General features: G+C 39.3%; 1 protein-coding gene across 3 annotated transcripts in view; it reads right to left on the bottom strand.

Annotated features, from left to right (window-relative positions):
• The window catches only part of PIEZO2 (piezo type mechanosensitive ion channel component 2), a 298,259-nt gene that overhangs the window by 105,335 nt on the left and 165,476 nt on the right, over nt 1-27,448 (bottom strand). For all 3 annotated transcript variants that reach the window (XM_048289530.1, XM_048289532.1, XM_048289533.1), the window contains exons 6-7: nt 14,426-14,636; nt 11,678-11,891 (exon numbers count right to left, since the gene is read on the bottom strand). In XM_048289530.1, coding sequence (XP_048145487.1) covers nt 11,678-11,891; nt 14,426-14,636 — 425 coding nt within the window. The remainder of the gene's footprint in view (nt 1-11,677; nt 11,892-14,425; nt 14,637-27,448) is intronic.

Below are 27,448 nucleotides of genomic sequence, written 5' to 3'. Positions count from 1 at the left end.
CAAACCCCTAGAAATGGGAAAAAAAATAGTATATTTGGAGAAGGTGGTGGTGGTTGTGGTAGAAATATTTTTCTGGGGCAAAAAGGACTGATAAATACAGGGAGAAAAGTCAAAACTTCATGTTTCACAGTCCAAGCCCTGAATATTGAGTTTCATGATGAAAAGTACTTGAAATACTGAAAGGGCTGTGTTCCAAACTCTAAACACTGCTTGAAGAGCAAACCCTTTTTCAAACATTGACTTAAGGCTGTTGTTAGGCTTGAAAATATTCTGTGGATAAGGGAGAGAAAAGAGTGGAAAGAATTGGAAAATAAATTAACATACAGAAAACATCCTACACAGCCTTCCTAAAAGTCAGGAGTCCCCTTTTCACACACAAGCCATTCTGTTGGGTTTTCCGTACTTGGATGACAGAACTACACAGAAGTTAGGATCCATAAACTTATATCCATAATGTCTCTTCCAAGGGAATGCTGTGAGCCACCCCACTCACCCTCTTTGGGCTATGTGCCCAAAGCAACACATGCTGTTGGAACCCATTCAGCCAGTTCTGTGGTTCCTTCAGACTCATCCTTGCCTTCAGAAGGTCATTACTGCCCAGGCTATTGGCTGGGAATTCAGACCATACTGGGGCTACTGCTCCAGGGTACATTGAACTGACAGCACATTTTTACAGAAATAGCAGAACGTTGGGAGGAAAGAGGTGGAAAAGTTGGCTGAAATGCATTAGGCATCCCAAAGAATTAGGGTTAAAGAGAACAGGAGGCATTTGGTTTCATGTGGCTTTTTAAAGGAAAAAAAAAGAATGAATGGAAAAATTGGCATTTGTCTTTTCAAATCATGTTATTTATAAGATTCCACAGAGAAGAAGTTGATCCTTCATGCCTCCTCTTCAGCTCAGCAGGACAACTGTGTAGGGAGATATGCACCCACAAACCTCAGTCCACAGCTGGACTAAAGTTATTATATGTATCCATATTACAGTGATACAAGCTTTAAAAAGCATTGCAAGTATTTTTAGCACTAAAAAGCCCTAGACCCCGCTTTGGTTCAGACTTGGATAATTCAGAACTAGCTAGGTGGAACTGTGCCATACTAACGACCATACAAAAATGTGACTGGGCTGAGAAGCATTATGATAAATTTCAGCTTAACAGTTAAAAAAATTTTTCTGAAATATCTGTAAATGTAGACTAAGACTGGAATTGTTTTTCTTCAGCATGTTGCTATCCCAACGCTATAATACAGGCATACTCATAGTACATGTAGATTTGGTAGGTAAGTAGATCGTTCTAACTTTTGTTTTAATGTCATCACATTTCTATAGCTCTTTAGCAGATGTCTTATGTCCTTTTTTTTTTACCAAGTTTTGGTTTCCATAGCTTCTATTGGATCAAAGCTTTTCTGGCAATGACAAAACCAGCTCTTGTGTATCTCCCAGCCTCTTCTGAACACCAGTGACTTCTCTTTTAAAGGAAAACTAATTTGAAACGCACATCTACTGCATGAGAAACCTCATGAAAAAATGAGTAGTTTAAAACTTGTGTGCTAATATCATCCATATAATGAGGACAGAGAGAAATTATGAGCCATGAATCAGGAAGCTGTAGAGGAGAAAGGATATCTTTAAGGGTAGTGAATTACATAAAAGCTTGAAAAACCTGTAAATACAACACAAACTTTATTTCAAGGAGAAAAAATGGACCATGTAAGCAGCTACAATAGAATCACTTTGTTTTCAAGTGCATTAACAACTTTAAACTAAGATGATAAATAATAAACTCGGTTTTGTTTTTAAGTAAGCAGACAATCAAATTTTCTCTGAAACTATGTGACTGGAAGCTGTTAAGGAATGGATATCCATTAAAAATGACCAAACTTCAGACATTAAAATACTTCACATACCTGAAATAAAGCAGCTTCCCTAAGGGGAATTTAAGTCTGAACATAAAGACTTGTGAGCTCTGTACCACATTTCATCCAATAATTGAGCTTTGTACTGACTTTCTATAGCAAAAGCTTTCATTGCTTTAGCAGCAATAATTCCCCACCGTTATCACAAAAAATAGGTGTGGTGTGGGTCTATTAAACCCTTGTTTAGTAAGACAAAACCCATCTTCAAAAGCTTTAAATGAAGAAGATTTATCCTATCAATGGGTTTCATCTCTGGATCCCCAAATCTTTCCATTACCCATGACACAGCTCGACCTTGCTCTGAGTTTCTAGTGAGCATCAATATTGATGTTGCTCCTTTCAACACAACAGTGAGCTAGAAAAGCAGCATGTTGCTATAGCCTTCGTGGGCCTCAGCTGGGACTTCCACAGGCTGTCATCTGATGTAGGAACACGCTAAAGCAGCAATTCCAATATCTTTTCATCCCAGTCAGACATCTGAGCATCTGGCGCAGGGAGGACTCCCAGACAGGAAAGCAAAAAGGTGGTGAAATGGGGATAAAGGTGCAGAAGAAACTGCTTTAGGACCCCTGCCTGATAACTTAGCTAGAGTGACTCCATCAACATGATTATTCCTCACCAGAGCCTGTATTGTCACTGTTTGACAGCAGCAGTCTGGCTCATGTGTTAGGTTAGGCAAATAGCTTGTTCTTAAACAAAATTAGGCAAATAGTTGTTCTATCACTAAAATAAAACTACTGTAAATGCAACAGAGCTTTTGATTGTTGTTTTTTTCTTTCCAAATAGTTTCAGCTACAAACCAGAGGCAACTCGGGGAGGATGGAGGCTGCAGGAGTGAAGCAGCCTTGTTGGGATGGAGAGGATGGAGAGAGAACAGTCACCCCAGCAGAGAAGGCTGGTTGGCACCAGTGATTTGCCATCTGCTCATCTTCCTCATGTACACACATAATCCCTGTGACCATAAATGAGGATGAAAAGCAACTAATACTGAACAGCATCACCTGAGTCTTGACAAAACCCAAGCTGTGTGAAAAAAATTAAAAATATTTAATGTGTAGTTGGACTTCCTACACAGAGATGAAAGTAATGAGAAAACAGGTTCAGGCTTCTAAGGAGTCATGTAGAAAGTGTGGGAAAACCAAAGGCATAATCAGAAACATCCATGGATACAAAGGCTTCCCCCTGTGAGAGGGTGAATTTGGCCACTCGAGCACAGAGCAGGAGGCACAGCTTGAAAATGGCATAGCTTAACAATGACACGGTTAACAATGGCTTTCTGTGCAAATTAGTAATTGAGGCTATTGGTTTTTCAAAGTGAGTTGGCTGAGTTGCTGAAAGGAAAGGAGTCAATAGCCCCACCTCAGAAAGTCTCTCACAGGCAGAGCAGAGGACAGTCTGCTCCCAAAACTCAACCAGTAGTGCAGACCATGGACAGCCTTGTTGTCCTAAGCTCAGGTGCTGAGAGAAGGACAGAAGCATTTAGGTAAAACTTCAGTGGAAGTCATTTAGGAAGAGGAGTCAGTGATAACCCCAGTGAGCATCAGCATTCAGTGGGGTGGTGCTGACCAGATCATGCAAGGGAGCTGGTACAACAACTAACCATGCAACTGCCTACCAGCCTAAGAGATTTACTGCTACCTCTTAGAGTTAACTTGTGCAGAAAAACAGAAATTGTTTTAAAGTGTAGCTTCATACTATTCTAACTTCGAGGCAACTTGGTCTGTGATCTAGGGCTCAGACTGCAGCCAAAAGCTTTGTGCTTTATTCCAAGTTCTGGCTGTCTCGGGGGTTATGTGATTCATCTAACTTCTCTGTTAGGGAATTTTTCCACCTCTGAAAAAGGAGTGATGATACTTTTCAGTCACATTGGGACAGTCTGCTAGGTTCAGTGATGCATGCAGAGGATAAAGAGATTTTCCACTTACTCAGCTGGCAGTGAAACACTGAAAAAAACCAAGAGTGATGGATACCTTCATCAAGAGATTCTGCCACAGAAAGTATGAGCAACGAAAATATTCATTTTTAGCAGCGAGTGCACTAAGGCAGAAATAAAAGCTATGATTCCCATTTGGCTTTAAACATAAAAGGAAAGTAAAATAGCAGGATATGGGAAAGTAGATAATGGGAGAATGAACAATAATGCTTGGGAAATGTGTGGAAATTGCCTAATTTCAAAACCAAAGTGGTATACCAGCTGATTTTTAATTGGTTATAAATTGAACATAATTGGCTCAGCTTTCATCAGCAAGTTCCAAACTTCAGCTAAATGAACATAAACAAGAGAATAAGCACTTCCACTCTGTGAGTGTTTAGAGAAACTGTGTAGACTGCCCCTGCATGGACAAGGACTAACTTCCCAGTGTGTGCTCGACCAAGGTTGCTCAGGACTGCCTTTTTTACCTCCAAGGAATGTGGGATGATTCGTTTGTCAGTGTTGATATATAGAAAACACAAAGAGCTACCTAAGTGTTAAATATTCTTCATCAAAATTTCTGGTCATGACAGAGTATGGAGAAAATTGTTCTTGAGCAGACCTAAGGAAAACAACTTTGTAAATCCAAGAGAAGTTTGTGAATTATAATCCACATTTCCTAATACTGATGCCATGATGATTTTTTGCCTTTTCTTTTAAACCCCTTTTTCCAACTTCTGTATTCTTAGTGTTTTTTAGCCTACATTCTTGGACTTGTTTGTTAAGCTAGGAGACTAAACATTTTAGAAGCTTCGTAGTCAGGGATCAATATGCCCCAGACTCCAAGGTCCTCTCCAGAACACATTCCGTAAACTAAGATAGAACCATCCAGGGGAAGGTTCCTTGGGGAGGGGGGCTCACTCGAGCCTCTCATTGGGGATCTTTGATAGATATGATAATTAGGAAGACCTATAATGTTATACCAGATCTTTTGAGGGTGGGCATTGCAGTGTGCATTGAGGTGCATTCCACCTGGACGTGGTGCACCTCAGGATCCTTAAAATAAATACAGCGGGAAAATCCCTTTTTCCCTTCTAACCGTGTTTGACTCTTGATTTTAAGACCCGGAAAAGGCATCAATACCACACAACAATAGCAATACAAATCTGGTAGGAGGAGAGGGCTTTTGTCCCTTTTCTGTCCTTGTTTTCAGGCTTTTGGTCAATGATCATAGTATGCAGATCCGTGTTTTCCAGAAAATATGAAGAGAAAATTAAGGGATTGCTTCTTCGCAGTCACCCTCTGCATGTCCATGCAGGACAGGCTGTGATGGGCAGCGAGTATATCCAAGTGTCAGTGTTGGGATCAGACACTTGCAAGCCCATGGTGTGTATGGGGGAGTGGAGTGATCTGTCTCTCCCCACCCATGAGCAGAGCTTCTGCTAGCAGGGAAGTGTGCTGATCACAGAGGAGTCAGCAGCCTGAGAGTGTGCAAAAGTGGGACGTCTACGTCATAAGACCAATTGCACACCCAATTCAGTTGAATCAGAATCAGCAGGCAAGTTTATCACAGCACATCAGGAGCTTTAAAGTCGTTGTTACTTCTCTCTGTCCCTCTCACCTCAGTAGCTCAATGCATCCAAGAAAGAGTTGCCTCTGTGCAACACACAGCTATTTGGATGCAGGAGACATCAAGGAAGAGGCAGTTCACCAATATTATGTCCAATGACGACAACTGGTTTTTATGTTCACAGCTTACACTCGATTTTCAGATGCAGTGTGGTTGTTGCTGGGAGTGCTAAGGCCACCCTCTTCCCATTAATGGGAACCCATTGTGGCCAGGGCCAGCCCCACCAGGCCCCAGGGCTCATATCAGTGGCCTGCTCACCACTGCAGCAGAACAACTTGGAAACCAATCTGTCCCCCATGCAGAAAATCATTGTTTTTAAAAGGTCTTAGCACCTTGGTTTACAGCCCTTTCAAGACCAGAGGAAGACAAAGGGATGTAAATCACCTGTGGTGCAATACCAGTAACATGAATAAAGTTGTGCCTGCTTATTCCAAGGCTAAATTTGGCACTTGATGCGGCGTGGTGGTCATGGTGAGCGCCGACAGCTATGCCATGGGCATGGAACTGGGAAGGACTGCTCTCCAGGCAAACTGCTACTTACTATTTCCTCTGGTGCTTTTTTCTCGTCCAGCCTTTCATGGGAAAGGGAGCCCAAATAAGGCCACCTCATAGTTTAGAAAGAGATTGCAATGGCAAGGATGATTATTGTCTTTCATCAACAGGAGAATGAACTTGCATTTCTAAGCTGTTAACAGAATCATTCACTTCCTTTGGAAAATATTATAAAGAAGCTGAATATGAAGTTCTGAGAAAGCATATAGGCTAAAACATTCTACAAAGAATTTAACATCCTAAAATGTGGTACATTATAGAGCTAATATGAAACTCAGCTTCAAAATTTCTGTAAGAATAAGGACAAACACCTAACTTCTCTTCCTCTGAAAGAGAGAAATTGTGGCTCTCTAACCAAATCTGGTCATCGTAACCAACAGGGTGGCTGGTCTGGCATGTTTTTGAGCGTGCTCTGCAACTGAAAAGTGTGCTTTTGCTGATGGAGGATGATGGAAATAGAAGAAGTGCAGTGCAGTGTCTTTACATGGCAAGTATCCAAGGGTCTGGCCTCTGCCCTGGCAGTGGTGCTGCAGTACCACGGTGAGAAGTGCCTAAAACACCAGGCAGAAGGCACGAAAGCTACTGCAGCCAAAGGGCAGCTCAGTATAGGATACATAAACGAGCTTTAAATACTCCGTCTTTTCAAACACTGGCTTCTGACCAAGTCAAAAGGCAACCCCAAAAACCTCAGAGTTTCCTACAAGGTTAAGAAAATTCTGCCTCTCAGAGGTGAGTTGCCTTTGAGACAGGTGCCAAAGACAGTGTGCAGCAAGGACTGGCAGTGGTGCAGCTCAGGTGAAACATGTTCTTGGCTCCAGTGGAGCTACAAAAGCAGCAGGAGAGCAGGAGATCAGTGCTTTGCCCTGCAGAGGCAAGACACTGCCAACAAGGTAATCAATCAGCTAGATCTCACTGTTTTGGCAATATCTGCTCTCCTAATGGGATTTTATTCACACGTTTAGCCTCTAACTTAGAAAAAAATATTACAGCTGGATGTCCAACCCTGTTCTGACAACTCCAGGAACATTTTTGAGACAGTGCTTAAGCATTTATAACCCTGGTAGAACAAAGTATTTGGGCTACGAAATATCAATCTGTATCAAAGTGTTCAGGGAAGTCCAAATGGAGGATTTTGGACTGAACTCTTCTCAGATTAATCTGAAAACAAACTGAATATCCTAAATCTACCATCTGTAGAAGATATCAACGTAACACTTTCCCCAAAAATAAGAGTTTTTTAAGCAGGCTTATTATTAGTTACTGTAAAACCTATTTAAAAAGTCCTGCTTAAAGAGATTTATAGACATCTTTCAGATGAAAATTTCTTCTTGAAAAAAACTCCTTAGATTAGACTTCCCAATTTATACTGCAGCAAAGCAATCAGTTGTGTAATTCCAAATTCCCATTCACTTAAGATGTGAAATAAGGTACCACTGTGAAGTGGATGACACTACCTGGGCTCCTAGATTTGCCTCATTTTGTAAGGGAGATGCCTTCCATAGATGAAACCAGCTACTTGAACTATTTTGAACATTACTTGCATGAAAACTACAAGCAAGACAGACCTAAACTATAAGAAAGCACATAGTTTTTAATTTACATTGGATTGCTGGATCTTTAAATTAATATGCTTATAAGCACCGTTTTGGACAGGAATAACTTTACTGACTCAGGATAAACCTCATACCACTGCACTGATCCTATTTCTTCATGTTGGCAAGGCCTTACCATTTCCACAATTACATTCTTTTGTCAAAATAAACAATATCAGGAAGAAAGGAGGCAGCAATCTGAAAAATGGCAAATATATTACTGTGTGTTTTTTCAGGCTGTGACACTGTGTACCTAATTTCTAAAGTCATTTTAGCTCATGACTTGTTTTTACTAACTGGGGCGAAAAGAATTTTATGTCAGAAACACGATACTTTCTGAATTTCACTTTAAATGGATACTTCTTGATATGTTTTTTCCCACCTTTGTAAATCAATTTGCAATATGGCAGCAAGTTGACACAGAAGATACCCGTTATAAATGAAGTTAACTGAGTGTGGACACCTTACCTGGCAGACATCAGCTGGTATTTAACCAGTGTTGATAGATGCAACCAGGTAAATCCTGCAAGCTCTGCTGGCAGCTTGCCTACCCCTGGCATACCAGCTATATTCAGACTTTTCAGTACACTGTACATTCTTCAATCTGCAGATCCCAGTGCTCACTCCATGGCATTTCAGCATGTTTGTGTTTATGCCACCTCTACCTGCACATCACAGATCCAGACAGCCACAGCAGTAGCTCTGAAACTTTGTAGGACACTGATACCTCCATGTTCACTAATCTCACTACGGCAGGTACCTAGGGCTATGTTATCAAAACATCCTATTTTTGGGGGGGGAAGTACTTTGTTTGCACAATCCCATAAGGATTCAGGGCAAAACATGTAAATTCACCAGATTACAGGTCATCCCTCCCAAGAAAACTGCTTTCCTCTGATGACATTTTTCAGTCACTTCTTAAAATCATAAGTGGTGAATTTTGAGTTGAAGTGTTCTTAAAAGGAAGGAGCAGCTCAAGGATGATGCAAATCTTAGCTGAACAAAACTGTTAACTTGAGAATTTTCCTGTTTGTTTGGGTATAGTTTAACTTCATTTAGTCTGAAATCAATCAATACTCTGACAAGCTGAATGCATTACTATTCAGAGAAAACACATTTTTTATTGATCAGAGAAACCACTTGTACATTTCTTGTCAACTTGAGAACTCAAACCCAGAAAGGAGCTTTTTAAAACACCAGACTAACACTCTTCAGAGATAAAAAAATGCCCACCAGCAGCCCAACAGGAGTAGTTTTCACATCTGCCCTTGAAACTGAGGAGAGCTTATCCTTGGTATTGAGCCCTCAAAACTTTACAGAGAAATATGGAATCACAGAATGATTTGGGTTGGAAAAGACCTCTAAGATCATAGAGTTAAACTATTAAACCAACACTGCCAAATCCATCACTTAAGCATGTCTCTAAGTACCATGTCTACAGATCTTCTAAATATCTCCAAGGATGGTGATGCAACCCCTGTCCTGAGCAGACTCCTCCAACTACAGACAATACTTCTGGTGCAGAATTTCTCCCCTGCTGCCACTTGAGGTCATTTCCTCTTGTCCTAATGCTTGTTACTCAGGAGAAGAGTAACAACCTCCACTTTGCTACAACCTGCTTGTAGAGAGCAGTAAGGCCACCTCTGAGCCTTCTCTTCTCCAGGCTTCTCCCTGAGTCTTCTCTTCTCCAGAACAATTCTAGTTCCCTCAGATATTCGTCATAAGACTCCAGCTCCAGACCTTTCATCAGCTTTGCTGCCCTTCTCTGGGCACGCTCCAGCACCTCAATGTCCTTCTTGTAGCAAGAATTTGGGGAATCAAATTCTTTTCTTGGCATATAATTTGCCCATGAAAGCCACGTACTAGTATTAATGGGAACTCTGCATATTTAGCACATCTCCAAACCAAGATGGTGCATAAAATAGCAAGGTATTGATTTTCTTCTAGGATGAAAAATGCTAAAATATTTTTTCCACGCCATTCCAATACATGTCTCTCATTTTTTCTCCTCTAGCCACTGCTTATATATCAGCTCAATTCCATCATTAAAAATCATCAGCGGCCTTTTATCACACTAAGATCTTCACTTCCGAGCTCTGATAACGCCTGTCTTGCTGCTCTCCAAAGACATCTCCCTGAAAGCAGATCAAAGTAAATCCACAATAGAAAGAACTACAAATAAAGAAACAAGGAATACTGCACCTTCTGCTGCCATTGTGGGTACATTGTGTATAGGTTGTTGTGTATATTCAAACAGAATTTCCTACGTAATTTGGAACATCAGTCCCTCACATGCTATCATGTGTAAAGGGTAGAGTACTCAAGAGTACCAGTTCAAGAGAAAGTTTGCAGGAAGGTAACACCATTTTTTTGGTTATAAAAATGCCAGTACGTACTCTGAAGTCCAGTGCTGGGATTTTTTTTAACCCAAACTCTGAAGGTGCTTTTCTTTTCGACACCAAGGCAGAGGCAACTTTCTTGCAGCTTGATTTTTTCATTTCAAAAATTAACGACCAAGTTGAAGTGCCATATTTGTACTAACCAAAATTTTATCATAAAATGAATAATCACATTATTTACCAAAAAAAGAATTACTAATTGCAGACAATTAGCTTGACACTAAATTAATTAAAACTGAAAGTAAATAAAAAAATATAGTAATTTAAAATTAATAGAAAAAATACTAAAAAGAAAAAAGGGACTTCAGGAATTACACATATGAAGAGAGTTTCACATATTGTAGCTAAATGGTAGGAAGCACATGTTTTCTCTCCTTGAGAAAATGTTATTTCTGTTTGTTGCTAAAAACCGGGAGTTGATATCCTCAAAGCCAAATGGTTGAGAATTTTGAAGCCATTTTCTTTCTATTTTCTTAATACATGGAGGAAGTAATATAAAAGGTTTAGGGAAGTTGTGAGCATTTCAGCTTCTTGGCACTAGAAATCATCCATTCTCCTACCTTGACCTCTAGGTGGCACAAAAGAACCTGAACTAAGCAGGTTTTTTTTTTTATTTTTCAGGTAACGTTATGCCCTCCCAATCAGACTCCACAAGTCACCAATTCCAGCATCACAAGACACACATCTCTTAACTTATATTAAATAAAACGTCAAAATAAGTACTAGAGTAACAGCTAGTGTAGCTAGACAGCTCAATTTTACTGCTTTTAATTGTGCATTGTGAGATAAATAATTAATTGATTTTCCACAGTACATCTGATTTCCTTTCACCTTCAGCTTATAATAGTTAAAAGGAACAATAGCTTTACTAGAAATAAAGTTAATGTTCACACTTACTTTAAAGTAAGGATTACTACAGCATTAAAAATACACACCATAGAAACCAATTTGCAATCATAATCCAGCAGAAAAAAATAGCAATGAGAAAAATACATCCATTATCTTATTTTAGATTACAGCATGTAGAAAATTAAAGCATCAGTGAAATCACAGCCAATCAATATTTACTGCAGAAGTAACTAGAAATGCTGCTTTTTTACTTAAGTGAAGTAGCTGTTGGTATGAAGGTAAGATCAGCCTGTGCTATGTGAATCTATGTGACCAGCGAGAATTTTTATATCAACAGCCTCATATTCACAGTACATGAAGGACCCCAGCAGCCCTCAGCCTCTGCACACAAGAATGGCACCCCAAAAGCATTTTGCTCCAGTTAAGACACTATGACATTAGAGAACAGAGCACTCCTTTTGCTCTACAAAAAAACCAAACGTGCATTTGTGCATTAGCCCTCATATCAATGTTGCCATCTACTTCCTTAATTTCCTGCATTAGCCAAATCATTCACACCCACATCTGAAGAACGCTCTGAGCAAAACCAAAAATCACTTTCCTCTCCTAACCTGTTCTAGCTCTCTGTCTGCCATTACCCAGTCTGGACTTTCACCACTCTATCATTTAAAACCATTCCATTTGAAATTATTTGACTCTTTTGTGACTGAACAAGAAGCTATGTGTAAAACTTGTCAAAGCATTATGTGGAAGATCATTTGCACCAACATGTGATAAAAGCGCATTGCATCATGTGCCCACAATTAAACAGGAAAGGAATTTCTCTCACCTGGCATAGAAATCTTTTGGTGGAACAACCTCCTGAAAGAACTGTAGCTGGTACAGATAAAGTCCAATCAAGTGTCCCGCACTGAATATAGCCATTAAGACACACAGACAGCTGAATATCAGCGGATCAAATGCTTGGCAACAGGACCACCATGTGCACAGGCCCAAAAACACAAAGAAATACACAGCTGAGGTCAAAGATGGCACCATCATACCTGTAAAAATAAAAAACATGGAGTGTTGAAGAAGTGTGGGAAATATCAGCATTTGTTACACCTTAAATTTGACAACAGTGTATTAAAAATTTTAATCCAATTAGTTTTCTGCTAATTACTACAATTAGCTCTAAAGACTGCTATTAACTTTGAGACTAGAAGAGAAGGATCTTTTTTTTCTTTTTATTTGTTCAGTTCACTTATGCCATATCTTAGCACTTAGAACACAATCACTCTCCAGACTTTCCTCTGAGATGGAATCTTCACTATATAAAGATGCTTCATAAAGCATAGAGAAAAACAGAAAGTGGCTGCAAGGACAGCCAATACTGCCTGAGACCACCAGTGCATGACTTTTGAGTGTAAGATGCTAAAATAGCACGATGAATGAACAGTGAAAAGCCTTCTCATACAGATATTGAAATATCTCGAGTTATTAAAACAAAACAGACCCTGATTCATATATTGAAGGTAAGAGATTTACATAAAATCTACAGAATAATCAATATATGTTTGATTTTTTTAAATAGTTAACTCCTAGAAACATGTGATTTATATATGACAAAGACTCCGCTGTCACAAACACGTCTATTATTTTTGCTTTTGCACATGTAGCAGAGTATGTCATGTGTGAAAATGTCCAACTGGTGAAGGGGACTTGATGCTCTGCTGGTAGCCTGCAAAAATAAGTCAGGAAACAAGAAAGACGTTCATGCCTAAGAGTGACAACTATGAGAAAATGACGTAACTTTTTAACTAATACATGTCTAGGAGCCACCTTTCTCAGGACACACCTGCAGGCTACCAGTGGCCCATAGCTCCAGTGTGCCTGTTGGCTTGTGCCTCCTCTTGCCAGGTGCTGGCTTGACGTGTCTTTTGGGAGCAGCACTCCCAGGGTCAGTCCCTCATTGAGCTGAGTCCAGGCACTGCAAGGACTCGTATCCACAGTCGTTTGCCTGAGCTTCACCACCACATCTTTCACATCATACTTTAAGACTTAGCCTATGGTGCTGTAAAACTTCACCCAGCAATTTCTGCTTCAATCCTGGAACTATTTCCTTCCTCCTTACAAAGAGACACTTTGTCTTTATTTAAACGCTTCTGGAGAATGAGAATCCATGATATCCTAAAGTAAGTTATTTATTATGGCCAGTTACTCTGGCCGTGAAAAATACAAAATTTATTTCTGGTCTGAAAATGCCTAGGTTTACCACTTACCTGTTGGGTCTTGTTACCAATTCCACAAGATGAGATACCTTAAAAAATGGAAACACTTTGTATCTTTGTCAGTTCTTTCGGGCTGCAGTCAAGTCACCCTTCATCTTTTTGGCATGGTAAGTAAGGAAATATATAACTTATAAAGCTCAAGGTCTCTCTCTGGAATACAGGCTTCTCAGACCTCAAGTACTTTTTGTAACTATACTCTGAACACTTCCCACTTCTTGCCTTGTGTTGGAGCTCCACAGGCAAGCTGCCCATCATCATTCATAAGAAATTGCCCCCTGCCACTGCTGTGCAATCCTTCTGCTTCACCCTCGCTGGCTGATGTTCACCCATGTAGAGTGGCATCAGGCTTTTTGGTTTTGTTTGTTTGGGGTTTTTTTAATGACAACTCTCTTCCCTGATGTCAGGCCCTACGGTGGCCCACATAATTTTTCTCTTTTTAGATGTATTACTTTCCATTTGGCTACATGTAAGGCTGTATAACAATCTTGCTTCAATGAAAGAGCCTGCCTTACTAGAACAGCCACACCTGACCAATCCTCATCATTCAGTATCAAACTTTTTTTACTGTTGTACTGTTGTTTTATACTTCATATACTGATAACTTACATGTTAAGTATACAGTTGTACTTATACTTTATACATAATCACTCAATTCAAACATGTGAGTTGGCAGATAAATGCTAATTTATAATTCCATTATATAATTTTGAATTCAGTAGTTACAACCTATACTGTTTTTGTGAACTTCCATTGCCACTGTAGCTGATTAGGTGGTATGAAAACAAATGTCTTACAAAAAGGTAGGCTATGTAACATCAAAACAGCTACTCTTACCAACTAAATAAAAAAACAACAGGAAGTCTGCTTATCACTTTTTTTACACACTACATGGTCAACTAAATAACCTTTTTTTTTTAAGGTTATGTGAATACAGTTCCTTTTTAGACTTGGAAGTAAGGGAGCCAAATCTATGAATTCACTTTTATATATATATACATATATATTTGCACATACATACATACACAACATATAGTCATTTATAATATGCCCCCATTCACCATTTGGTTATAAGAGCAACTGTCAAAATCATAAACGGAATGACAGGGCCACACAGTATCAGTACAAAAAAATTAAGCAACTCAGCATATTGCAATACCTGCCAAAGAGTTAATTTAATAAAATCAGCAGCAATTTCTTTTCCCTTAAAAATTTCCATTGTTACTCCCGCAGGTGCCAAAGTGCTGAAAACTCATTTGTTAAATGCATAATCTAATGGGCTCCTGAGGAAATTTTTCAAATACACCAACCTGCTGAACCAAGTAAAATTGTAACAACAACTTTTCCAGTGGTGATTATCATGTTGCCAATAAACTCCCTCAGTTTGGATGCTAGGAAGGCAATTCTACGCAGCAGTTTTAATTTCATGGTCTCCTCAAATTCTGCTTCTCCACAGTCTTCATCATCCAGATCTTCTTCATACATCAAGGCATCATCTGGCTCTAATTTTTCTCTTACAGCCTAAAGGAGAAGGAAGGAAAGAAAAATAGAATGCAAAAGAAACAGAGAGAGGGAGATGCAAAGGAATTTGAAATTAAAATCCATGCATATATTATTTAACAATGAAGTCTTCTTACAATCTTTGATTATGCCAAGTAGTGAGAGCTAAGAAAGATGTACTAAAGCTAGAGATGAACATTGATATCTCCCACTTCAGAATTGTCTCAAAATAAAAGGATATTAAGGGTGGTCTCTGGGAAAGGCTGCAGTCCTTCTACGTGTGCACAACAGGCTGCTTGCTCATTTACATATGAAGTTTGGTTTGATTTGTTCAGCATTCTTAGAAAGATACGCATCTTGTTATCTGATATCTTTTAAACTCCTCTTTGCCTCAAAGGCTTCCGTTATAAACTCCAACAAGCACAAGCCCTGGTTGATATTGCTCAATAGATCTCACTTTCCAAACCTGTTTTTCATGAACCCTTTCTCTAAATGCAAAACCTAGAATGGACAGAGAACTCATTGGTGACTAAAGGGCAGTTTGGAAGAGAAAAAATACACTAAGCAGAGGCTTGGGGAGAGAATGAGAAATGCTGAGATCAACTGATGGTGAAAGAAAAGGTGAAAATGTGAGCAAGAGAGAAGTAGCGAAAGCTTGAGTGATCTACAACAATTTAGCAGGGGTAATGAGACTCGTGACTTAGAACTACACAATGGAAAAAAGAAAAGAAGGAAACGTGGAAAGGCCTATCATACTTTAGTAGTTTGTTAGGATTTGGCAGTGGTCTTCAACATCAAGTCTCCATTGTATCTTGGAGACCAAAAGACATAGACAACTATCGAGTGATGCAGACTAAATCATCGACCCACAGTGAGAATCTGCAGGATTAGCAAGAGGCCCACACAAAGACACAATTTATGGAAAAATTAGTCATTCACGGAAATGTAGGGGCATATTAAATAAAAAAAAAAAAAAAGTAAGAGTTTTGAGCCAGGTTCTCATTTGGTATAATATAGAATAGCTTTTTTGGCACTAATTTGAACTTGTGTTAGCCAACACTAGTTCTGGCCAAACCGTATCTCTGTGTATGAAAGTAAAAAAGAGAGATTATTGGTATTTTTCATCAGAATAGCAGTTTTATATTTATTGGTGACCTTGAGGCAGAAAAATTCCACGCTGACAGATAAGATTGCAGTAGGAACACATGAACTCTCAGCCTACTTAACCAAATTCTTCTGTATCACTGCATTATGTGGATTCCCAAAAGAAGAAAATTCCCTGTAGTCACCTTCGCTCCTTCATTTCACTTCTAAGTTTGTTGCCAGCTTTCTCCTCTTACTTCAGAGCATTAACACTGTTGTGAATGCCCAGGAAAACAAACAAACAAGCAAGCAAACAAACAAAGCCCCCAAACAAACCTTCTTATTCTCAAGAGTCTCTATTTTACAGACAATGAAATGCATAATAAATACAGCAGGGCTGATCTGGGAAATTTACATTTCCCTTGGACTTATCCAGCTATTTCACTAGCAATACACATTTTACATGGAGCGCAGTAGAATTTCAATTGCCTTCTTATTGTCACCATTCACCTATACAGCTCTCAACACATGAATTATGAGCTCCTTATGCAAAAAAATACAGAGAAGGCAGCCCAAAAATGCCATCATCACACTGCAAACCATGTGGCACAAAGAGGCTTTCTGTCTGTTCATCACTGCTGCTGATATCTGAGCTCCTATTTCAAGGATAGGAGACATTAAATATTTGGAAACAATGCTGACACTAGGCAGAGCAATGCATTCTGCCCTAACTTCTGCCAGAGCTGTATCATTGAGAAAGTTAAACAAAGGGCAAAAGTTGTCATCATTTTTGCTTGTGTCACAAATACTAGATTAACATGCTCTTCATCTAGTTCATTTGGGTCCAATCCTGCTTCTCCTGGACTGGTTCTATTGCTCTGTGCCTTGAGCTTAACATGACCAGTGAACAGTGAAACCCTCAATAGTGTCCTTATCTCAAAGAAAGAGAATGAGTGAAACTGATGAGCAGTTAAATGTTTTGAAATGGCACACTTACTAAACATGGATCTATGTGAAGGAGAACCTTGCTTCTTCAGCTTGTGCCTTCAGGCTGCTGAAGACAATACATATCAAAACATAGACTCACTTAAAAAGTGTGTAGGAATCACTTCAAAATAAATAAGTTACTTCATGGAAGGCTTTCAGGATTCATCCCTCTTTGAATACTATGTTAAACATAAAGACAGGATTCATATATTTATTACAGTTTAAAACAGCTGATACAGCAATGAATTATACATAGGCAGGAACAGGAAATAAGGTCTGGACAGTCACAGAAGAAAAATTATAAAATATTCTCAAAACAGAAGCAGAAAATGTTCTTGTGGGGAAAATGAAAATAATCAAAATATTTTTAAGTATAAATTGGAGGAAAGTACACAATACCTTCAAACAATAAAATAAAAAGGAGGACACAGAAGTAAGGAAACCACACAAAAACGTCCCAGTGAAAGGTGGGACTTGATATCCTTTTCTGCCTCTCATCCCTACCTGCCTTCCTAACCTGCCAAATTCACAGAGTGGTCTCCTCAAAATGGATCTTTGGATTTTCTGTCTTAACGAGGATCATAATTTTTTAACTTTACCAGGCTATTTACTCTTGCTTCATTGGTCTAAAGAACCTTTAGGCTACATTTTGCCTTGAAAGTTCAGCATTAATAATCTACTACTGACATGTATGACACAGCACAACCAGGGGGAAACAGTAGGGAAGAGGATATTTCACTGGACCAGGATATAACTGAAGCTGAGAAGGAGATGATGATCCAAAGTTTCCATGGACTGAGGCATATACACTTTAAGGATAGCTAAAAGCTTTTAAGTCAATGAGTTACCAAAGAAGTTAACATTCCTTGGTTTTCAGCTTTTATTTAGATATGAAAATATGAATTCCGAGTTCAGCCAGAAAGTTAGGATGTCACAAACATTCACAGGAAATGCAGAACAACCTACTTCTGGTGTTACTGAGGCCACTGGATGTTGGAAAGAAAACTTCAGCATTCTGAACCTCAGGAAATACCAAACTGATTTACCAAGTTTTCCTTCTAAAACTGCAGAAGTCTGTTGGGAGTTGGAATTCTTCAACCGCTCTCCTCAGATTAAGACAAGCTAGCAAATGGGATCGTCAATAACAACCATAATATGGAGCCCAAGAAGCTTTTTCAGAAGACATGCATGTTGGTTTGCAGCTTTCCAGCACAGCTGGAATTATCAATGATATGGCTGTGCAAGGATGGCCTGGCTTCCTGACAGAGTTGATGGTTATTTCAGCAAAGACTATGACAGTTAAACAACCCTGGGTTTGATTTTACTTTTTTTTTTAAACAAACATATCTGTTTTTAATTCAGTATCCAAGATGGAAGGCCATGTTCCTTTGCTGAACTAGATGAAAGGCCATGTCCCAGTGTATGTCGAAAAGACAAACTTTGGATTCCCCCACTCTCATATTCCCCGCCCTATAACTCGATTATCTGGGCTGGCTCTCCATTTTCTCACATGGAGCACTTCAAATTGCAGAAGGCAGGCAGCAAACAGTGAACAGTTTTCACATCCAACATGGTGATAATGTGCTTGTTGTTTTAACACTTTCTGATGATTAAAAAGCCATACAAGTACACGCTCATCACAGAACACCATTACTCCAGTCAGACTCCTTTGCAAAGCTCTTTTTTACTATGTGGATTAGTCTAAAGCTACAAACCCATGCTACATAGGCTACAGTTAGAAAAATACTTTTACTTCCATAATAAATTACCTATTATGCAATTACAGGATCCCTGTGGATGCTGATTAAATCAAATAAACTTCCCCATTCAAGGAGTATAGAGCATTTGTGAAGCCATAAACATGTGTTTCCATGACCCTTGCTCTGCAGAGCAGGGCCCCAGGACTTTTTATAAACAAACTAAATGCAGTTTAGGTTTTTTAGCAATCATGTGGAAGTCCCTGGAGTATTTATTGTACAACACTTTTTTAAGCTGCCAAATTGAGATAGAGAACAGGCAAGGAAACTGAACAGCTCCTGTGGCAGCTATGGCAGCTACTACTGTGGCCAGGGCCAGAATGACCATTAGCTACTTTGGGGGTTGCTTTTTCAACATCCAACTTTCAAACGTTTAATCTGGTACAGTATAAACACTACTGCACAGAGATATCCTCTAGTCCAAGAGATGTATTTACTAACAGGAAGCCTTAACTCTAACCTAAACCCCATTTTTGCTTCAGAGCACTCCTTGCTTTGTACCTACTTTTAATAGTGTTGTGTCTGTAAACACAAATTTGCTCATTTATTGACGCCTTGATTCTAGGGGGGACACAAATGAAGCCCTTCAAAAATTCAAATACTGACAGCAACAACATTTAATTAGCCAGAATTATTACAACTAAGTGGATGCAAGTCTTGTAACTCCCATCCCTGTGAATACATTGCATTAATTATTGGGACTTCTCAAGCATGCACTGCTAAGCTCACAAGAGTAAGTTCTCATAGGGGTTCAGAGGCTTCTTCCTTCCACTTGGCTCATAAATGTTGTAAAAATAGCCTCTTTTCAGTATTTTGACACTTCCTCCCAGCCAGTACCAGGAAACAAACAGAAAAGAGTGGGAATGTTACACTTTTCTAGCTGTAGCATCCCAGACCTCAGCACAGAGTTTTAACCCCTGCTGCTGATAGCCACACCAGATTCTCTCAAAGGAGCTGGATTGTCTTCATGCTGCCCCATAGTTTGTGGGCCCTGGGACTCACAGTCACAGCAGCCTGCTGACACTGCCGCTGTAAAATTGTGATTCTCTCAAGACGTCACCACCTAGAACTAATTCTTTACCTCTAATAAGAGATTTTTATTCCATACCTGTGATAGAGTAACACAGATACAATTTACTAGACATCTAAGTCTGTTAAAGCCACTAGGCCCAAGTTTCTGGACTTCCCATTTCAAAAAGCCCCTGTAATGAACAGCTCAGTTTAGGAATTATCTGAGATAAGCTATTAGATTCAATTATGCCAGCAGAACAAAAGAAATAGACTCTATCTCTTCTCTCACACTTAGTTCAATTGCCTCCATAGTCACTTAGCTAATGCATTCAACCTATCATGACATGACAGAGTTCCTACTTGTATGTTTGCTCTAAAAACCCCCTTTGCCCCCTAAAAAAGGGTATTCAACCTTTTTCTTTAAATATGACATCATTGCAGCAGTAGGAAGAATTAATTATCCATTGATTTTCTATATGCACAGATGTGCAATAAAAAAAAAAAACACATAATAACACAATATTCCTTAGACAGACCCAGCTGTGAGCACAAAAGCTGAATAAGAAATTTAACTGCTACTTCTTTTACCATCAAAGGAACTGCAAGCCCTTAATGTGATATAAATGACTGTAGTTTTAACCTGCAGTCAATACTAAACCATGTTAAGGCAACCATTTATTGAATTTCCAATTTTGCAAAAAAAGTGTAGAACTCCACTGTCGTTCTGAAAGCATCAGCACGTGAGAAGAGGATGTTCTTGTTTTTCCTGCCACAGAACAGATTCAAATATTGTCCCTGCTAAATGAGCTGAACTAATCAAATGTGACACTGCAGTGAATATTTTGGTAGGTGTTACATTAATGAGATAGATGCATCTTGGAATTAAAGCAGTTTATTTTAATAATTTATATTACTCAACTGAATTACTGAAAAGAAAATCCTAAATTAACTTTAGGTCATATAGATCTTACTGGAAAATTTTATCACTGGTGCATCTTAACTGTGCTAAATCCTGGGTTAAAGGCCTGCACAGAAAGATAGATGTAGATCAGAAAAAACTTTGAGTGTGTTTGCAGTGTTTTATAGCAATAAATGCCATACATATACTTCCACAGTAAAATCTTCTGTGGGAAAAAGTAACTTGTTGCAAAAAAAAAAGGATCGGCTATTTACTGGAAGCACCTAGGGACAGAAGCATTTAGCAAGTCAAAGGATATTAAAAATAAATTAATAGAGACAAGCAATATTCTGAATCAGGATAACAGCAAGGTAACTCATTAAATCCTGTATACAATAGATATTGTACTGAGAGAACCAGAGATTATTTCACTTCCCAAAGTACCCATCGCACCTGAGCAAACACTGAGTGATTTCAGCACAAGATTCACTTGGCCAGTATTGAAATACAGTTTCACATCTCAAGTTCTGAAGGGTGTCCGGCACAGAAGACAAACACAAAAGAGAGGGGAACTCACAGGCAAAGTTCAGCGTTTTGGCCTGAGATGGTTAAACACTTTTTTTTTTTATTTTAGTGAAAAGGAAATAGGAAGAGTTGGGTTATGACAAGGCACAACACAGTTAACTGACCTAGAGCAGGCATGCACAGCACCCATACAGAGTAATTCCTGGCCCAAGAAATATACATACAGTACCATTAAGCATCTTGCTAAGAAGGAGAATAAATAGCCCAGCCATGGCACTGTGGTTATTTGCAGTACTGTCTCAGCTCATTCCAAAGTGACTTGGGTACTTCTCCAGCACCGCCCTGAAGAACCTCAGATAACTGGGATGAACAGGAGAATGGGATGCCTAATCTACAAGAGGATCCAAAGCTACTTGTCTTCTTTTGTCTTGAAGAGCAACCTTTAAAGAAAGATGTGGGGTTTTTTCTCCCAAACTATCAGAGGAATCAATTTTAGAGAAAGAAACATTGTATTGAAGCAAAAGAGCAGAAGAACTTAGAGGGTTATTGCAGCTATGAGTATATGGGCAATATAAATTAGATGTTTTCTTACCACCAGAAATGCAAAATTACAGAACAGGGTCATTTCTGATTTCAGTGGTATGAAGGAAAATTGCCCTGTTTTCAAGATGGTGCTTTCTACCTTCCAGATGGAATTGTGTGATACAGCTGCCTGCAGTAACAAAAGACTGAATTCTGTCAGCCAAGAGATTCCTTCTCGTACTGTGTTATTCATCACTTAGGCCGTCCAAAGGCAGCAGTATTCCAGGATTTTCATCTCCTAGTTAATAACTCTGTCTCTCAAAATTTGGAATGGAAAGCAGTTAATAACCTCAGCGAAGAGCTGCCACGAGAAGAATTGCATCCTGCCATGTGTCTCCCCAGAACAGGACAGGTGCTCACTGAAGTTTCCTGCTGGGCAGGCTGACAGCCCTTGGTAAAACACAATGCACTGCACTATATAACATCATGTAGCTGCAGCCTGCTGTAGTGTAATTGTGTATTTGTGTTAAGACTTATCCAAAGACATGTGCATCAAACCAAGGAGCTAATGTAACTTGTAAACTTTTGACCCTTGTTAAGATGAGATGCATTAGAATTGTTACTGAGGGAGGCAGCTGTGTACGGTCTGGCAAACTTCACCACTATAAACATCACAAGCAAAGAGATAAGGGAGCCTCATCTACTCTTTTTAAACCACAGAAAAAAGAAGTTTTAAATCCTGTTTATACCATGTTCAAAGCACACAAAGACCAAGTGGGTTTGACCAGTTCTCCAGAGGTCATAAACAGGGAAGCATTTATTACCAATTAGAAAAAGCTAGTGCTGTGCTAAATAAGGATGACAATGAGAAGGAAAAAAGATGAGACATAAAAGAGGTTTAATCAGGAAGCTCAAAGAAGCCAAAAAGTTCCAACTGTCTCTAAGAAGTTCTTTTTCCACAGTATTTCCCACAATAGCAATAATTTTTTCTCTCAGAAGAGAAGCTAATATTGAAAGAGAAGTTGCATATGGGAAGAAGATGTTTACAGAAATCAGGGCCAAAGCATCCCATGTCAATGGCCACTAATCAAGTCAGGTGAATGTTTGATACCAGTAAAATAAAATAAAATTAAGACACAAACACAAAGCAATAAATCATCTAAGGAGAAATATACCCATCACAGGCCCCAAGAAAAATGGGATGGTCCTGTAGACAGGGTCATGGGCATCACTGTAAACTGCTCAAAGCAGGTTACATCTGAAGGCAAGAAAAATGCAACTGCAAAGACTGGGACATCGGATCTTTCTCAGTGCTGTTCTCTTCACTTATGCAGGACATTCAGGTAGGTGATATGCTGCTAGAATTGCTCAGCTCTAAAATCTCTGAACCCAGTGATCAGTGTCATAATATTATCATTTAAATCAACAATAAGAGCTTGCCTGAAATGCTGAGGAACTGATAATCTCTGTAGCTCGAAAGAATATTGCAGAACTATAGTTTGCTCAGAAAAAAAAGTACTTAAAATGACAAAAGAAATTAACCCCAGAGACTGCCTACCTTTAAAAGGACAAATATGGAAGAAAATAAATACATTTGATTTCCCTTATACCATCTCACTCTGGTTTACAACATGTAATACAAGGGATCTTCCATAAAATTAAAGAGTGTAAAATTCAAAATAAAATTAAAGAGCACTTATTAAATTGTGGAAGTCCTTGCTTCATGATGCCACTGAAGCCAAGAAATTAATGAGGTTTTAAAATAGTCTGGGTAATTATATATTTAACAAGATTATTCAGAGTAGTTATAATTATAAACAACTTCTTTTGGAAGGGATTTGAAACCACATGTTTTAGGATTAAAGTCATTCTCACATTAGAGAGATCAGGATAAATTATAATGTTGCAGAAGGGGCAAAAGAGTATTCTCTTAATTGCTATTGTCCTTATCCAGCAGGTACCAGCTGCTTTCAGGATAAGGATACCGGTCTAAATGGGTAATTCCTATGCTAGAAAGTCCTTGGACAAGTCATGGGACATAGGCAGTTCTCAGAGCCTGTCTGTTCTGTTCTGTCCTGAGGGAATGTACTGCAGTTACACTTGGAGACCAGGACCACATGAGTGCTCTCAATGCACTCCATGCTCAATATCGGTGGAGGACAAACAGCCCTGTCACTGTTTAGAAGGACAAAGCTAGGGAACCAAGCATTTTTACTGCTTCTGTGTGCCAAGGGACACAGGAGCCAAGAGACAGATGAAGTAATAGACCTGAGGACATAAACCAAGTTAATGGCCAAAGTGAGAACCATGCCGGTCCTCCTGATTCCAGCCCAGTATCTTGACTCCAGGCCAAGCTCTCCCCAGATTCTTCTCAAATTTTAGTTTATTTTAAAACAATGTCTTTTTCCTTTTTTTCCTTTACCTTTTGAGATCCCAAACAAACATCTGACTTCTGCAGAAAAGAGGATGGGTAGAAGATCTGGGATCAAGCTTGCCCCAGATTATGGGACAAAGTACAGACCCAGTGGTCCAATTTGCTTTCTAGGAGATCATGCACAAGAAACAAGTTTAAATGGGCAAGGTAGCAAGTGCCTTGGGAGGAAGTTGCATTGAAGACTACAACATTTTTTTTCAATTAAGATCAACACCTCTTCTAAAGTTTAAGTTGTGCAATTGCAGAAGGATTTTCCTTCCTGCCACTGTCACTTAAAACATTAGGCAATTCATCCACAGTCTCAAGAAAAGACTTCCTTTCTAATACCTATCAGACTGTATATACTGTATCTGCATTTTGGCACATAAACCACCATCTGCTCCAAATCAAAAATGTCGTACTTTCAGCTGCAGCTGGGAGTTAACTGTTCTTTCTTATTTTCTTCCACCTTTTACACCTTGTGACTGGCATTGTGCTTTTCGGCATTTGCAGCCCGGGCCTGTCTCCAGCTGAATTCACCTGCTTTAAATTTTCGGAGCCCTAATAAAAAGGGCCTGCAGACACGTTTGCTCCAAGTGTGCAACCATTTAGGGGTGGTAATGAGTTGGACTGCAGCCTGGTATCTGGCAGACCTTCCCAGTCCATGACTCACTGTTAATTAAAACCACACTCTTTGCTTATTCCTGGGATAGCGTTACTTACAAATAATTGAGAGTCTCACTGCCTTAGAGCTCCCTCCCCCAGTTCTGTTCTGTAGAATAAACTTTTCTGACGGAGATCTGTTTCCCTTAAAGTTGGATGCAGCGTAATGGAGAAAGACACCCATTTTTCAATGAATCCTTGTTGTTCTTAATTTGGATTCTGATACTTTTCCTTGTTTTGAATTGCATCTCAATCCACAAGCAATCTGATCCATTGTACGTGAGGGCTGGTTTCTGGAGGCTACTGCCACGCCAAAATGCAGCACACGAACTGCTGCTCAACTGGAGGCATTTTTATGGCATGCCCATATATCAACTGAAATGTGATGGGCTCACACAGACCTTTGAAAAGGTTAATTTTAGCAGTATCAAACCAATTATTTAACAGGTTTTCCTATACAGAAATGTTGGAAGGAGCAGATAGATTAACCTTTCTTTTTTAATTAAGCCTATTATGATAGTATTTCACTCTCCCCCAAAGCAAAGAGGTCTGAGAATCATTAGATGTAAATAATTTAATGCAAGAAGGTAAAGCTGCAAGACACTGCTTTGGCTTGGAAGTGCCCATTTCTTGATTTATAAAACCATCTGTTGCTAGGCATCTATCAACCTGAAAAGTCACCTCTCTGATGGCTCTGCTAAGCCTGTTTAAATCAGCTGATGAATTCTTAACAAAATCTCCTACCACAAATCTCTGAGGTCTGGTGGCAGGAACTCTCAGCAGCAGCTCTTCAACTCTAGAATTGGTCTAACAAACCCAGGACTATCTCCCTTGGAGGTACAGTACCAAGCTCAGGATTTTTCCTGAAGTCTCTTTGTAGGACAGTTGTTGCTGCAACTCAGTTTGTGTTTTCTAATTCAATGGAGTTACACCATCAGTAACGAGCTGCACCAACACAGAGCCACAGGCATCGGTCAGCTCATGCAGAATTCAGAGAACTGGTCACTTACTTAAGTCTTCCCTTTTCCAGTGTAGTCTACCAAGAAAGAATTGAAAATTACATGAAACCTACACTGTTTGGACTCATTTTAGATCATGTCAATATTCTCCTGAATTCAGACACTCAGCAGCTTGCTCTGCATATGCATTAGGTTCCTTACAGTCAGTCCTGCCAAGTACATATTCCTAGCAGATTCAGCTGCTTCTGCCTCCTCCTCCTAACTAGCAGAAATACTTTCAGGATGTTATATGCAGACACCTAGAAAGAGAAAACTGAAGTTTGGAAAAACGTGTTTAATTGATATTTGATTTTCCACTCTCCATTTCACTCAATCTTTAAAAAGCTAGCAGATTACTCTGATGCAGATTCATCACTTCAGCTGAAGGGCAGAATTCCTTAAAGTATTTGAGATCACCTCACATAACAGAAAATATTATCCCTTTTTAAAAAAAAACGCCTGTGATAGAACTTTGGGTGTCAATAAATCTAAACACAGCTGCTATGTTCACTAAATATTCTGCAATATATGCAGTTTACAGAACATAAATAGCACTCACTGGGTTTTGATGTGAAGAAGTAAAATGTATTTACATACATTTCTATTTGACCAGTATTCATATTTCTTTGCAGACAGAGTTTTTTTCTTTCCCTCCTTCTTCCCTTGTGGAATAGTCTTGCCTTGGCATTGAGGTAGCCAGTCCAGGACCAGCCCAATATAAAGCTACACTCTGTGCTATGCAATTAGTGTTTGTTAAATCTGTTTTTCCTTGCACTGTAGGGAAATGACTATTGAACCCTGCCTGGAAGCTAGCACCCATCCTCCCCAGGACACTGAGCTCCCTTTGACCCAGACTCCAGGCTCAGGCTCAGCTCTGAACCAAAGAAAAAGTGAATATCTAAACATCATCATCTGATTTCAGAGGAACCAAAGTATGCCCATCTTTCTTCTGAGTTTCTGCCATCAGATTACTCCTGTTTTGTGCTTGTGAATACTTTCTTTTCAGAAGATCAAGAGCACCAAAGAAGTCTGTTGGAGCTCACTTTGGTAAAATAAAATCCTTTTAAGAGGAGAGCTGAACACAAACCATGCTAATAAGCCACACTTCTTTCCCTTGCTGGGTATAGCCCAAGGTTCTAGCCTGCTGCTAAATCCATTTTGCACAGTTTCAACGATAAAGCAGATTTAAAGCTGATAAAACCAGGTTCCAGGAGACACAAAACTTTGCATATGCACATCAGACCAAACCCTACATATCCTCCAATGCGCAGTTAAAAAGCTGCAACCTTCAGGCAATCCTCAGCTGCCAGGAGAGCCCATAAGAATTCCAAGTGCAACTGAGTATAAAGCAGAGTTCTGATATTGATCTCTCATGTGCTAGAAACTTGACCAGCTTCTGGCACTGCCACAACCCAGACAACGTGGCAACATGCAGAGAGGCCTCTTTTTACTCTATATAGGGACACCAAAATGGGCAACTGATCCCCCTAAGTACTTCACTCACTTCAAAGTTCAATTTCTATTTGGAATGAGCAAGTTGAAATTGTCTCCCCTAAAAATGGTGGTTGGAGAGTAAAGAAAAAAACATTCCACCCATATGTAAAAGAAGACAGAAAATGAGCCCCAAGCCATGCTAGACAGTCTGATAAAAAACATGTTAAGATTAGTAGTAGGAATTTCTCTGCACCCTGGGATGAATTCCCACTGTGGCTTTTTATACTATAAAATTGTTTTCCTCCTTCTGTGGGTTTTTCTGCAGATTTGGTATCTCTGCTACTCTTCTGCCCACTAGTAAAATACACAGCAAACACATCAACACTTCCAGCTAAGTCATTCCCCCAAATCGTTCTCAATCTCACTCAGCATGACCAAAATTTAGGTAACTCCTTCCATGAACTTAATACACAGTCTCTCTTCTGTCCTTTAAGAATAATTTCTGATAATCACTCAGATGCTGCTCTTACACTTGGATAACA

Source organism: Corvus hawaiiensis, chromosome 30, assembly GCF_020740725.1.
Source record: "Corvus hawaiiensis isolate bCorHaw1 chromosome 30, bCorHaw1.pri.cur, whole genome shotgun sequence".
NCBI classification, from domain to species: Eukaryota; Metazoa; Chordata; class Aves; order Passeriformes; family Corvidae; genus Corvus; species Corvus hawaiiensis.
This window is presented reverse-complemented; position numbering and strand designations above follow the sequence as displayed.